The 12,740-nt window shown below is 42.6% G+C and overlaps 1 protein-coding gene across 1 annotated transcript in view; it reads right to left on the bottom strand.

Annotated features, from left to right (window-relative positions):
* SHTN1 (shootin 1) overlaps window positions 1-6,342 on the bottom strand; it is a 103,844-nt gene extending 97,502 nt beyond the window's left edge. Inside the window, exon 1 of the mRNA XM_010588965.3 lies at window positions 6,180-6,342. Within this exon, the coding sequence (XP_010587267.1) occupies window positions 6,180-6,237 (58 nt within the window). The 5' untranslated portion in view covers window positions 6,238-6,342. The remainder of the gene's footprint in view (window positions 1-6,179) is intronic.
* Between the last annotated feature and the right edge of the window lie 6,398 nt (window positions 6,343-12,740).

Genomic DNA, 12,740 nt, shown 5'->3' with positions numbered 1-12,740 from the left:
TCTTCAAACTTTGAACTGAAACTAACCCTTGAGGTCACCTTGTAGCTAAATAACAAATTGGCTCAAAAAAATGAGTTAAAAAAATTAATTAGAAAAAAATAACTTTCATTAACAAGTTCCAAATGACAACAAGTTCTCATGGTATTGCTATGCTGACCAGTTTAGTGGACATCTGTTGGTGCCTGTTCAACATGCTTCCCCTCTGCTGGTAGCAGCACCCTATTCTGTTTTGGACAACTACTCCAATCCACTGGTCTTTGTTGGGGCTGCCAATCAAAGTGCTCTGCCCTCCCTTAGCCAAATGAAACAAGCACGTGACCCAAACTAGTCTAAATCAGATACTCTTCCTAGCATTTACATGCCTGCCACAATCTCTAGACTGAGAACTGCTCACCAGCAGGGACAAGGACTTATTTATCTCTTTATCTCTGATGTCTAGCACAGCGCCTGGCTATGAATATTCAATGCATGTGGTGTTGAATGAATTACTAAACAGAAAATCATGTACCTTAAACAAATGCTAAAGTAAGTCTATCATTTTCCAACAAGATTCTGGAGGGGGAGCAAATTGTAAGATGTTTTGTAAGGGAACTGTCCACTTCAGCAGCTAGGAAACATGCATTGGAAATAGAATCCAACGTTGTCATTTCACCACGCACTAAAGATGTCAATCAGTCCAATAAAATAAAAAAAAAGTCCCCCCAAAAAACAAAAGAAGAATTACCTCATTACCTCAACATCTGCTTGAACATAAGCAATTGCACACTGGCTAGTTTTTTTTTTTTTTTTTTTAAGGGGCATAATATAACTTTCTAGAAAGACATAATATAGCTAATTATACCATTCACTAGAAGGGAATATACAATGTTTTGAAGTAATTCAGAAGTGGGTGTGATTTACAAGACATAGAGTCTAGGGAATGGTAAGTATAAATTAGGGATTGTTCATATTATGACAGACTCCGTCATTACATTTCACAACTTTTGTCAAAAGCAACCTTGTTCACCACACCACTGAAGCCTTCACATTCAGGAAGGCTGCTGTCAGCTCTGCCATTCAGAACACATAGGAACCTTCTTTCTGAATACCCTCCTGGGGAATGAGTTCAAATTTTAGACTTAAAACTCCCTACAGAAGGAACTACATGAAGAAATCTAAATGTCCACCAAGCATGAAAAAAGATTTTGAACTTCACTAATAAACAGGGTGATACAATTTTTTTAAAGGTATCATTTTTTGCTCATCATACTGGCAAAAGTTAAGAAACTTGGCAGGCTGTCAAAAATTAATAAAGACTCCTATTAGCCAATGTTGACCAGTACATGGGAAATGGGCACTGATGGTGGGAATAGGAACTCATACAGCCATTTTGGGAGACACTTTGGCAACACGTAGCAAAACTTTGTGTATATGCCCTCTAACCCAACAATTCTAAGAATCTACCCTAGAGAAAAAAATGCTTGTTTAGAACATTGTGCAATCATGCACTTATTTGAATACTAAGTTGATTAATGACTGTCTTCTCCGCTATACGGTAAACTTGATGAGAGCGAGGACTGTGTCTGTGTGGTTCACCATCTGTCCCTCCAGTGTCTAGCATGTGGGTCAAACACATGATAGGTACTTGGGAAGTATCTGTTGAAGGAATGAATATTTATGCAGTGTTAAAAAGGGAAAGAGAGTATTTAATCAATAATGGATCTTCTTATTCACAGTAAATAGGAGTAGTGGAATTATCACATCCAATGTTAACAAATAGCAAAAGGTACTGCCTTTTTTCAAAAATGAGGCACACGCACCATCAGTTTACAAAATTGACCATAACATTGGTAAGTATGCTCAAACACCTTGTGTTTTTCCATCTCAAAGCCCTAGCCCTCCAGTTAGTTCTATTGGTCAAATACCAATTAATATTCTTGAAATAAGTTTCACAGTACATGATCTAATGACAAATGAATGCCCTAGCTTTAAGACGCACAAAAATCACACTGTGTGCTGAAAAAAATCCTAACACCTATGGATCTAAACTCAGTATCCTAAAAGAACATGTACCTTTTAAGAAACACAGGTTCAAAGTCTAACTGTCCTATTACCTTTGGTATACCCTCACCAAAAAAAAACAAGCCCACTACCATCGAGTCGATTCCAACTCATAGCAACACTATTAGAATAAAACTGCCCCATAGAGTTTCCAAGGAATGTCTGGTGGATTCAAGCTGTCAACCGTTTGGATAGCAGACATAGCTCTTAACCACTACGCCACCAGGGTTTCCTGGTATACCCTTGGTCAAGGAAATATATCTTCTAAAAGTATCAATGCCTATTTGACAAAGGACCAGTGTCAGTTAATTGGGGAAAAGATAGTGTTTTTAACAAATGGTGCTGGCATAACTGGATATCCATTTGCAAAAAAATGAAACAGGACCCATACCTCACACCATGCACAAAAACTAACTCCAAGTGGATCAAAGACCTAAACATAAAGACTAAAACGATAAAGATCATGGAAGAAAACATAGGGACAACCCTAGGAGCCCTAATACAGGGCATATACAGAATACAAAACATTACCAAAAATGATGAAGAGAAACCAGATAACTGGGAGTTTCTAAAAATCAAACACCTATGCTCATCTAAAGACTTCAGCAAAAGAGTAAAAAGACCACCTACAGACTGGGAAAGAATTTTCAGCTATGACATCTCCGACCAGCGCCTGATCTCTAAAATCTACATGATTCTGTCAAAACTCAACCACAAAAAGACAAACAACCCAATCAAGAAGTGGGCAAAGGATATGAACACACATTTCACTAAAGAAGATATTCAGGCAGCCAACAGATACATGAGAAAATGCTCTCGATCATTAGCCATTAGAGAAATGCAAATTAAAACTACGATGAGATTCCATCTCACACCAACTAGACTGGCATTAATCCAAAAAACACAAAAGAATAAATGTTGGAGAGGCTGCAGAGAGATTGGAACTCTCATACACTGCTGGTGGGAATGTAAAATGGTACAACCACTTTGGAAACCCATCTGGCGTTATCTTAAACAGTTAGAAATAGAACTACCATACAACCCAGAAATCCCACTCCTCAGAATATACCCTAGAGATACAAGAGCCTTCACACAAACAGATATATGCACACCCATGTTTATTGCAGCTCTGTTTACAATAGCAAAAAGCTGGAAGCAACCAAGGTGTCCGTCAACGGATGAATGGGTAAATAAATTGTGGTATATTCACACAATGGAATACTACGCATCAATAAAGAACAGTGACGAATCTCTGAAACATTTCATAACATGGAGCAATCTGGAAGGCATTATGCTGAGTGAAATGAGTCAGAGGCAAAAGGACAAATATTGTATAAGACCACTATTATAAGATCTTGAGAAATAGAAAAAACTGAGAAGAACACATACTTTTGTGGTTACGAAGCGGGGAGGGAGGGAGAGGGTTTTTTATTGATCAATCAGTAGATAAGAACTGCTTTGGGTGAAGGGAAAGACAACACTCAATACAAGGAAGGTCAGCCCAATTGGACTGGACTAAAAGCAAAGAGGTTTCCGGGATAAAATGAATGCTTCAAAGGTCAGCGGAGCAGGGGCTGGGGTCTGGGGAACATGGTTTGAGGGGACTTCTAAGTCAATTGGCAAAATAATTCTATTATGAAAACATTCTGCATCCCACTTTGAAATGTGGCGTCTGGGGTCTTAAATGCTAACAAGCGGCCATCTAAGATGCATCAATTGGTCTCAACCCACCTGCAGCAAAGGAAAATGAAGAACACCAAGGTCACAGGACAACTAAGAACCCAAGAGACAGAAAGGGCCACATGAACCAGAGACCTACATCATCCTGAGACCAGAAGAACTAGTTGGTGCCCAGCCACAATCGATGACTGCCCTGTCAGGGAGCACAACAGAGAACTCCTGAGGGAGCAGGAGATCAGTGGGATGCAGACCCCAAATTCTCATGAAAAGACTATACTTAATGGTCTGACTGAGACTAGAGGAATCCCGGCGGTCATGTTCCCCAGACCTTCTGTTGGCACAGGACAGGAACCATCCCCGAAGACAACTCATCAGACATGAAAGGGACTGGTCAGCGGGGGGGAGAGAGATGCTGATGAAGAGTGAGCTAATTATATCAGGTGGACACTGGAGAGTGTGTTGGCAACTCTTGACTGGAGGGGGGATGGGAAGATAGAGAGAGAGAGAAGATGGCAAAATTGGCACGAAACGAGAGACTGAAAGGGCTGACTCAATAGGGGGAGAGCAAGTGGGAGAAGGGAGTAAGATGTGTGTAAACTTACATGTGACAGACTGATTGGATTTGTAAATGTTCACTTGAAGCTTAATAAAAGTTAATTAAAAAAAAAAGTATCAATGCCATGGATTTGCTTGCTTTCCAATACAATACAAAAAAAAAAAAGCCAGAAACTTGAGAATCCTCCCTTTTTTTCAGCCCTCAATCCAACATAGGGAAGAAACACATTCCAAAATAAAATGGAAACAATCTGTGGATGATGGGCATTGTCAATCTACCCTTGCAATTATATGCAGATTAAAAGGAGGTGAAATTTTTTTTTAATTTTGTTATTTGAAAACTAACCATCCATCAAAAGATCTGGTATCCACTGACAGACATTATCAACCACAAAAGTTCTACAACTCTAGAAAACAAATCAAGAGTCTTTGTTATTGGCGGATGGAGCTTAAAAATAAAATACTAATAGAATCCAGCCCCTCACTAAAACATTTGAGAAATTCCAAATTCTGCCCACTCGCTAGATGTCACTCAAGGATGTTTGTGAATTTAAGACCTTTAGGCTAATCTGGGATAGGAGGTGGGGGTACTGGTAAGAGTAAATATACTAGCATTTCTCCAGTACTTTCTAGATGTCGGATACTGCAGAGAATGTGTTGTACCCATTCGATAAACGAGGAAACAGAGGTTCAGTGAGGTACAGTAATTCCCACCAAGGTCACACACACAGTTAGTAAACAGTAACCTGAGATTTGTTTCCAGGAGAATGGACTCCAGAAGGCTGCCCCTTAGGAATGGTTTGCCTATGGTTTCAAGGAGCAACAGGTCAAGGTGCTGTCCAGGACCTCATGGAATCATCTGGTTTAACCCTCTTTAGTCATGTAAGCTTTGATTACCCACAAGACCCACAGAAGGGAAGAGACCCCTTCGAGTTCACAGACTGGGTGAGCTGAGCCCAGAAAAGTGAGAACTGGAACTAGGCACCAGGCTTAGTCACAGAGCAGGGCCCCTTCCACTCTATGGCCATGTCAGAAGTCATCCTGAAAAACACATGGCCCTACCTAGTCTTACTTCCTAAATCTGCATGGTTCCTCTCTTCCTTGACCCATATTTCCAGGCCACCCTTTGATCAGGTGATTTAAAACAGTCCGTTAGGTTCACACTTGATCGCTGATCTGGCTTTGTTCAGAAGTGTGGTGACCGATGAAAATGATTGATTTCAACAGCTTTTTACTGAGGCATAATCCCCACACCGACAAGTGTGGAAATGCATGGCCATGGCCTGGCCTTCTGCAGCCCACCGCCAACCCTGTTAACTCAGGGAGCCCAAAACAGGCAGGGTGTTGACTCACTGACTAAGGAGTTGCTAAATATGGGAAGTGATAGAACACACTATGGCCTGAAAATCCCAGCTGGGTAGGGAGAAAGGAACTAGACAAACCGGAATGAAAAGCTGGAAAGGCTGTGAAGCAGCGCTGCAGGCCTCTTAGCGCCAACAAACGTGCAGGGTGGGGCCGAGGCTAGGGAGCAGGGCCAGCAGGGCTGCCGAGCCCCCAAGACATCCTGTCCCACCCGCTTCTCCCGCGCAGGAGGTGGTGCCAGGGGACCCTGTCCGCGCCGAATCGTTGTCCCTTCCCCACGATCCCGGATCGCTAGCTAACGCAGCCCCAATGAGCGCTCCCGCATTGCTGGGCCGGACTCAACCCGGAGCCCGCATGTTACCCTGGGCCCTGGGGTCTCCAGTGCGCGCCAGGCACTGAGGACGCTGCGCCACGGCTGGCGGGACAACTGGGGTGGCCGGGGCGGCCACAACCCCCTCGCCCGCTTCCACCTGCCGGGACCCAGCGCCCAGGACCCGTCCCTGCACCAGGGCAGCGCTACCCGCACCTGGGCGCCCGCCTACCTTGCTCCTTCAGACTGGTGATGAGCTGCAGCTGCTTCTCCTCGTCCGAGCTGTTCATTTTGGCGGGTGGGGCCGGGCAAAGACCGAGAGGTGGGAGCGGAGAGGGGTGCACAGGGGGCGGGAGAAGGAAAGGCAAGATGCCGGTGGCTTGCGGCTCCGCTACCCGGAAGTCGGATTGGCTCCCGCTCCTCCTCCTCCCGGCGCGGAGCGCGCGAGTGAGATCATCCCCGCGCACCTTCCCTGCCGCCGCCGGGGCTGCACCTGCGGGCGGGCGGGGCGGACGGACGCACGGACGCACGGACAGCCGGAGGCCCGGGACGCCTGAGGTGGAGGCCCGAGGAGGCGGCACCGGGCCGCAGGTCGGGGACGCGTGAGTGGAGGCCCGAGGCGGGCGCTGCGGGCCGCAGGACGCCCCTCGCCCTCGGCTCCCGCTGCTGCTCGGCTCCGCGGAAGAAGCCGGTCCGCAGGGCAGCAGGCGGGGGGACGTGGGGACCTGGGTGTGGTCTCTGCGGCTCCCGCACCCCTTTCTCCGCCACCCCTCGCCCCGACACAAAGACGCGCGTTCATGACAAAGCCGCCTAGGGTTCGCAATGTCTCTGGGAACCCCACTTTGAACGCTCTCTCACAGCCGCTCCCCAAAAACCACCGAGATAGAGCGTGGCGTGGTGGGCAATAAACACCCAGGCTGTCCCATTCTCGCAGAGTGCGCTCTGGGGGCGCTGTGGGAAACCTAGGTGCTCGCAAGGGCCGGCTCAAGGGCGAACCTTTTGCCCCCCGAAAAGCAGACAGGGACCGAATCAGGCTGTCCCGCCCATAAAGTGCATTCTCGAGCTGCCTGGCTAGTTGAGCTACCACGAAGAGACTGAAAGAGGCCGTGGTAGTAGGTTAACAGATCCTGAGGACCTCAGTAGGCACCTCGACACACACAGACCCCACGCCAGGGTTGAGAGGTGGTCTGAACACCGGCCCCACGGTCGTAGATTGCCGGCCTGGAGGGCCCTTGGAGTCATCTCCTTCTCGGTGGGAGGACTTTCCATCTGGGGAAGCCGGCACTGCAGCCAGGTCGCCCAAGGTCACACAACGACCAGGCGGCAGAGCCTGGCGGAGGGAAGCCCAGCATGTGTCGCACCTCACAGTCTTCTGCACGCAGCTCTGGGTGAACAGAGGCGGCAGGCCTGCCTGGTTTCAAAGGGCGCTCTTTCCCCACCCCCATTTGCTGGCTAATCTTTGACAGTCTCCTGACCCCTTTAAACTTCATTTAAAGAATGGGAATGATAATACCTTTTCTCCAAGAAGTATTGTGAGGACTAAAGGGGTGGAGGAAGACACACAAGATATCACATCCAGAACTTGACGTACAGTAGGTGTGTTTTTGTTGTTGTTGCTGTTGTTGTTTTTTAATGAAGGTTACAGGTCTGTGAGAAAGGCATTGTGGATGCCAACTATAAGCTAAAATAGAAACAGCTCTTTTACACTGATCGTTAAGCATCCAAAATAAATCCAACCTGGATCAGGCTTACTGCTCATCTTGGTTTTTCTTACCACCTCTAAGCTCTTAGCTTGGGCACTGCACCAGCCCAGTACCTGTCCACATTGCCCATTTGCTACTTCATGCACATGCTCAACTCTTTACCTCTCCAATCTCTCCATGACAGATGGGGAAGGAGAGCTGGTATATACTTTCTGATACTCTTTACTAGGCAACCCTGGTGGTGTAATGGTTAAGTGCTAGGGCTGCTAACCAAGAGGTTGGCACTTTGAATCAGCCAAGTGCTCCTTGGAAACTATCAGACAGCTCTACTCTGTCTTATAGGGTCGCTAAGAGTTGGAATCTACTGATGGCAGTGGGTTTGGTTTGGGTTGGACTCGTTACTAACTCAACCAAACTGTGAAGAAACATTAGCACTTCTTTCTCTTCTAAAAAGTTAATATGGTATTTTACCATGGGAGATTTAATGGTAGAATGATCTACAAGGGCAACATTGTATTTTTTAATAGAGTGAGTTAAAATTATGAAAATTTAAAAATAATCTTGGCATGGAATTTTATTATTCTATCCTTTCCCTAGTTTTTCATAGGGTGGTTTAGCAGATTAGCTACCATGAAAATCTCCAGGAGATAACCAAATGGCCTCTGCCCTGGGATTACACTTTCATCCTCAGACTCAAGTGAGAAGGTCCAAAATAAGAAGAGACAGCTCAGACTTAATTATGTGAAAATATGAACGATGAATGCTGCTGCCAGGTATTACATCTGAAGAGAAGGAATTTCTTTCCAGAAAAATCAAGAGATTGATGCCGAATCATGGCCATTTGGCTTTCATACAGCAGCCCCGAAACCTGTTAAACCTGACCAGTCACCTCACTTTTGGGCAATGCTGAGAAGCCCCCTCCAAACCTAAGTAATCTGAGGTATTTTCTCACACTCAACCAAATATAAGCAGAGTGCCCATTACATATCTGGATTAGTTCACAAAGTTGCAGTTTTTAAATGGCTAACTTAATTGTCTACTCCAATTACACAGCAATTAGGTAACAGTTGAGGAGTTTAAGAGTGAGACAATGAATTATCAAATCTATAATCAAACTGAGTGCTTTGTTCCCATACTGAATCTGTAGCCTCTTGAAAGTTACCCAGTTTACCCTTCTTGAAATTGAAATAACCTTCTGAAATATAATATGGTATTATCTTGAGGGCATGGCATGAATTATTAGGATGGCTATTAGAGTCACTTATTGGGAGTCAGATCTCCTATTACACTATGGATTATTTATATAATATAAATATTGATGGAAAGGATAGAAGTGATATAATTAGTTTTCCTTCTGTTTAATAATGCACAGAGGGATTTATGTTGCAGGCATCATAGCGGATTGATTATTAACCTCCAAATAACATGTAATTGAAAGCCTTAAAGATGTATGTGTGTGTGTGTGTGTGTATGAGTGTATATGTTTTATATATATATATATATATATATATACAGAGATAAAGTTTTTAAAAATTAATTGGATGTATATATACCAAAGTCAGGATTATGCCTGCCTCTAGAAATGGAAAGTAGAGAACAATGAAGAGGCCCAAGGGGTGGCAGGGTAAAAGGTAAGATAGGACAGTACAGTGGTCAAAAGAGATTTTATCTTTAATGTTTGCATGTTCAGGAAATTAAAGTTACTTTATTTCTGTAATCTTTTGAGGTATATAAATAAAACTGGAATAAAGTCAGAAAAAAAAAAAGATTCATTCCCTTTGATCCACTAATTTCACATAGGAAAGTCTATCCTAAGAAAGGGCTATTTATTGTAACATTAATTATGATATAAAAGCTGAATCTCTGAGTAGACCAATGAAATTGACAAACCTGTAGCCATGCTGACCAAGAAAAAAGAAAGACCTGAGTTATCAATATCAGAAATGGAAAAGAAAATATCACTAAGGAACCCATAAATATTAAAAGAATAATAAAAGAACACTACGAACAGCTCTGAAAAATCAAAACCCAAACCCATTGCTATCGGGTGAATTCTGATGCATAATGATCCTATAGGATGGAGTAGAACTGCCCCCATAGGGTTTCCGAGGAATGCCTGGTGGATTTAAACTGCCCGCCTTTTGTTAGCTGCTGAATGCTTAACCACTGCAGCACCAGGAGTCCTAGGGACAAACAACTCTATGTCCCATTAATTTGACAATTTACATGGACCAACTCCTCAACAGACACAAGTTAGCAAAATTCTCTTGAGAAGATACAGATATCCTTAATAGTGCTGTATCTATCAAAGAAATTGAAATTGTAATTTTTAAAACTTTCCAAAATAGAAAGAACTAGGTCCAAATGTTTTCACTGGTGAATTCTACTAAAGATTTAGGCAAGAAATAATATCAATGCTACACAGTCTTTTCCAGAAAATAGAAAAGGAAGGGACACTAACAAACTTTATGACAGCAGCATCACCCTAACACCATAACCAATGACGGACAACAAAACTACATAACCGATATCCATAATAAACATAGACATAAAAGTCCTCAAAAACATTACCTTAGACCCCAGCAATAAATAACAAGGGTAACACATCACAACCAAATGGGATTCATCCAAGAATACGAGACTGGTTCAAGATACAAAAATCAATCAATTAATAATTCTCCAGATTAACAAACTAAATATCGAAAACAATGTAATCATCTCTATATGTGCAGAAAAAGCATTCACCAAAATTCAACATCCACTCATTGATTTAAAAAAAAAAACAAAAAACTCAGCAACTAGGAATAGAAGGAAACTTTTTTAACCTAATAACGGACATTTACAAAGGCCTATAGCTAACATCATATTTAATGGTAAGAGATGGAATTCTCCCCCCTCCCCAAAAATAAGGAACAATATAAGGATTTCTTTTCTTATCGCTCTACTTCTACAATGTACTAGAAGTCTTAGCCAGTGCAATAGGCATGAATAAATAAATAAAAGATATTATATTGGAACATAAGAAATAAAATAGTCTCTATTCACAGATAGCATGATTGTCTATGTGGAAAATCCTAAATAATAATAAAAAAAAAATTCTCCTAGAACTAATATTTGAGTTTAGCAAGTTCACAGAATACAAGGTAAATCAATATACAAAAGTCAGTCATTTTTCCATACACCAACAATGGAAACCTTGGTGGCATAGTGGTGAAGAGCTACAGCTGCTAACCAAAAGGTCGGCAGTTTGAATCCACCAGGTGCTCCTTCGAAAACCTATGGGACGGTTCTACCCTGTCCTTTAGGGTCGCTATGAGTAGGAATTGACTTGACGGCAACTGGTTTTTTTTTTTAACAATGAACAACTGGAATTTGAAATTAGGAATCAATACCATTTGCAATTATTTATATATAATTGAGTGTCATCCAGTGGATTCCAACTAAGAGTGACTCTATGTATGACAGAACCAGACACTGCCTGACCCTGTGCCATCCTCACAATCGTTGCTGTGTTTGAGCATATTATTGCAGCCACTGTGTCAATCGATCTTATGGACATTCTTCCCCTTTTTTCTGGACCCTCTGCTTTACTAAGCATTATGTCCTTCTCCAGGGACTGGTCCCTCCTGATAACATGTCCAAAGTACATGAGACAAAGTCTTGTCATCTTCGCTTCCAAGGATTATTCTGGCTGTACTTCTTCTAAGATAGAATTGTTCGCTCTTCTGGCAGCCCATAGTATATTCATTATTCTTTGCCAACACCATAATTCAAATGCATCAATTCTTCTTTGGTCTTCCTTAATTATTTTCCAGCTTTCACAAGCAAATGTGCTGACTGAAAACACCAGGGCTTGGGTCAAACAATCTTTAGTCCTCAAGGTGATATCTTGCTTTTTAATGGTTTCAAGAGGTCTTTTGCAGCAGATTTGCCCAAGGCAATACATCATTTGATTTCCTGACTGCTGCTTCCATGGGTGTTGACTGTGGATCCAAGTAAAATGATTCCTTGACAACTTCAATCTTTTGTGCATTTATTATGATGGTGCTTATTAGTCCAGTTGTGAGAATTTTTGTCTTCTTTATGTTAAGGTGTAATCCATACCGAAGGCTATAGTGTTTGATCTTCATCAGTAAGTGCATCAAGTCCTCTTCACTTTCAGCAAGCAAAGTTATGTTATTTGCACAGTGTAGGTTGTTGATGAGTCTCCCTCCAATCCTGATGCCCCGTTCTTCTTCATATAGTCCAGCTTCTCGGATTATTTGCTCAGCACACAGATGGAATAAGTATGGTAAAAGGATACAACCCCGACACATACCTTTCCTAATTTTAAGTCATGCAATATTCCCTTGTTCTGTTCAAACAACTATCTCTTGATCTACGTACAGGTTCTATGTGAGCACAATTAAGTGTCCCAGAATTCCCATTCTCCGCAATGTTATCCATAATTTGTTATGATCCACACAATGGAATGCCTTTGCGTAGTCCATAAAACACAGGCAAACATCTTTCTGGTATTCTCAGCTTTCAGCCAAGATCCATCCGACATCTGCAATGATATCCCTCATCCCACATCCTCTTCCGAATTTGGCTTGAATTTCTGGCAGTTCCCTGTCAATGTACTGCTGCAACCATTTTTGAATGATCTTCAGCAAAATTTTACTTGCATGTGATTTTAATGATATCGTTTGATAACTTCCACACTGCATTGGGTTGCTTTTCTTTGGGATGAGCACAAATATGGATCTCTTCCAGTTGGTTGGCCAGGTAGCTATTTTCCAAATTTCTTGGCATAGTCAAAGTGAGCACTTCCAGCATCGCATCCATTTGTTGAAACATTTCAGTTGGTATTCTGTCAATTCCTGGAGGCCTGTTTTTCACCAGTGCCTTCAGGGCAACTTCTTCCTTCAGTACCATCAGTTACTGATCATATTCTACCTCCTGAAATGGTTGAACGTTGATCAGTTTTTTATATTTTTTAGTACAGTGACTCTGTGTATTCCTCACATTAGAGAAATGCAAATCAAACTACAATAAGGTACCATTTCACAACCATCAGGATGGCTATTATAAAAATAATAATAATATTA

The sequence above is a fragment of the Loxodonta africana genome, chromosome 16 (genome assembly GCF_030014295.1).
Source record: "Loxodonta africana isolate mLoxAfr1 chromosome 16, mLoxAfr1.hap2, whole genome shotgun sequence".
In the NCBI taxonomy this organism is placed as follows: Eukaryota; Metazoa; Chordata; class Mammalia; order Proboscidea; family Elephantidae; genus Loxodonta; species Loxodonta africana.
The sequence above is the reverse complement of the archived record's forward strand: the minus strand, read 5'-3'. Positions and strand labels throughout refer to the sequence as shown.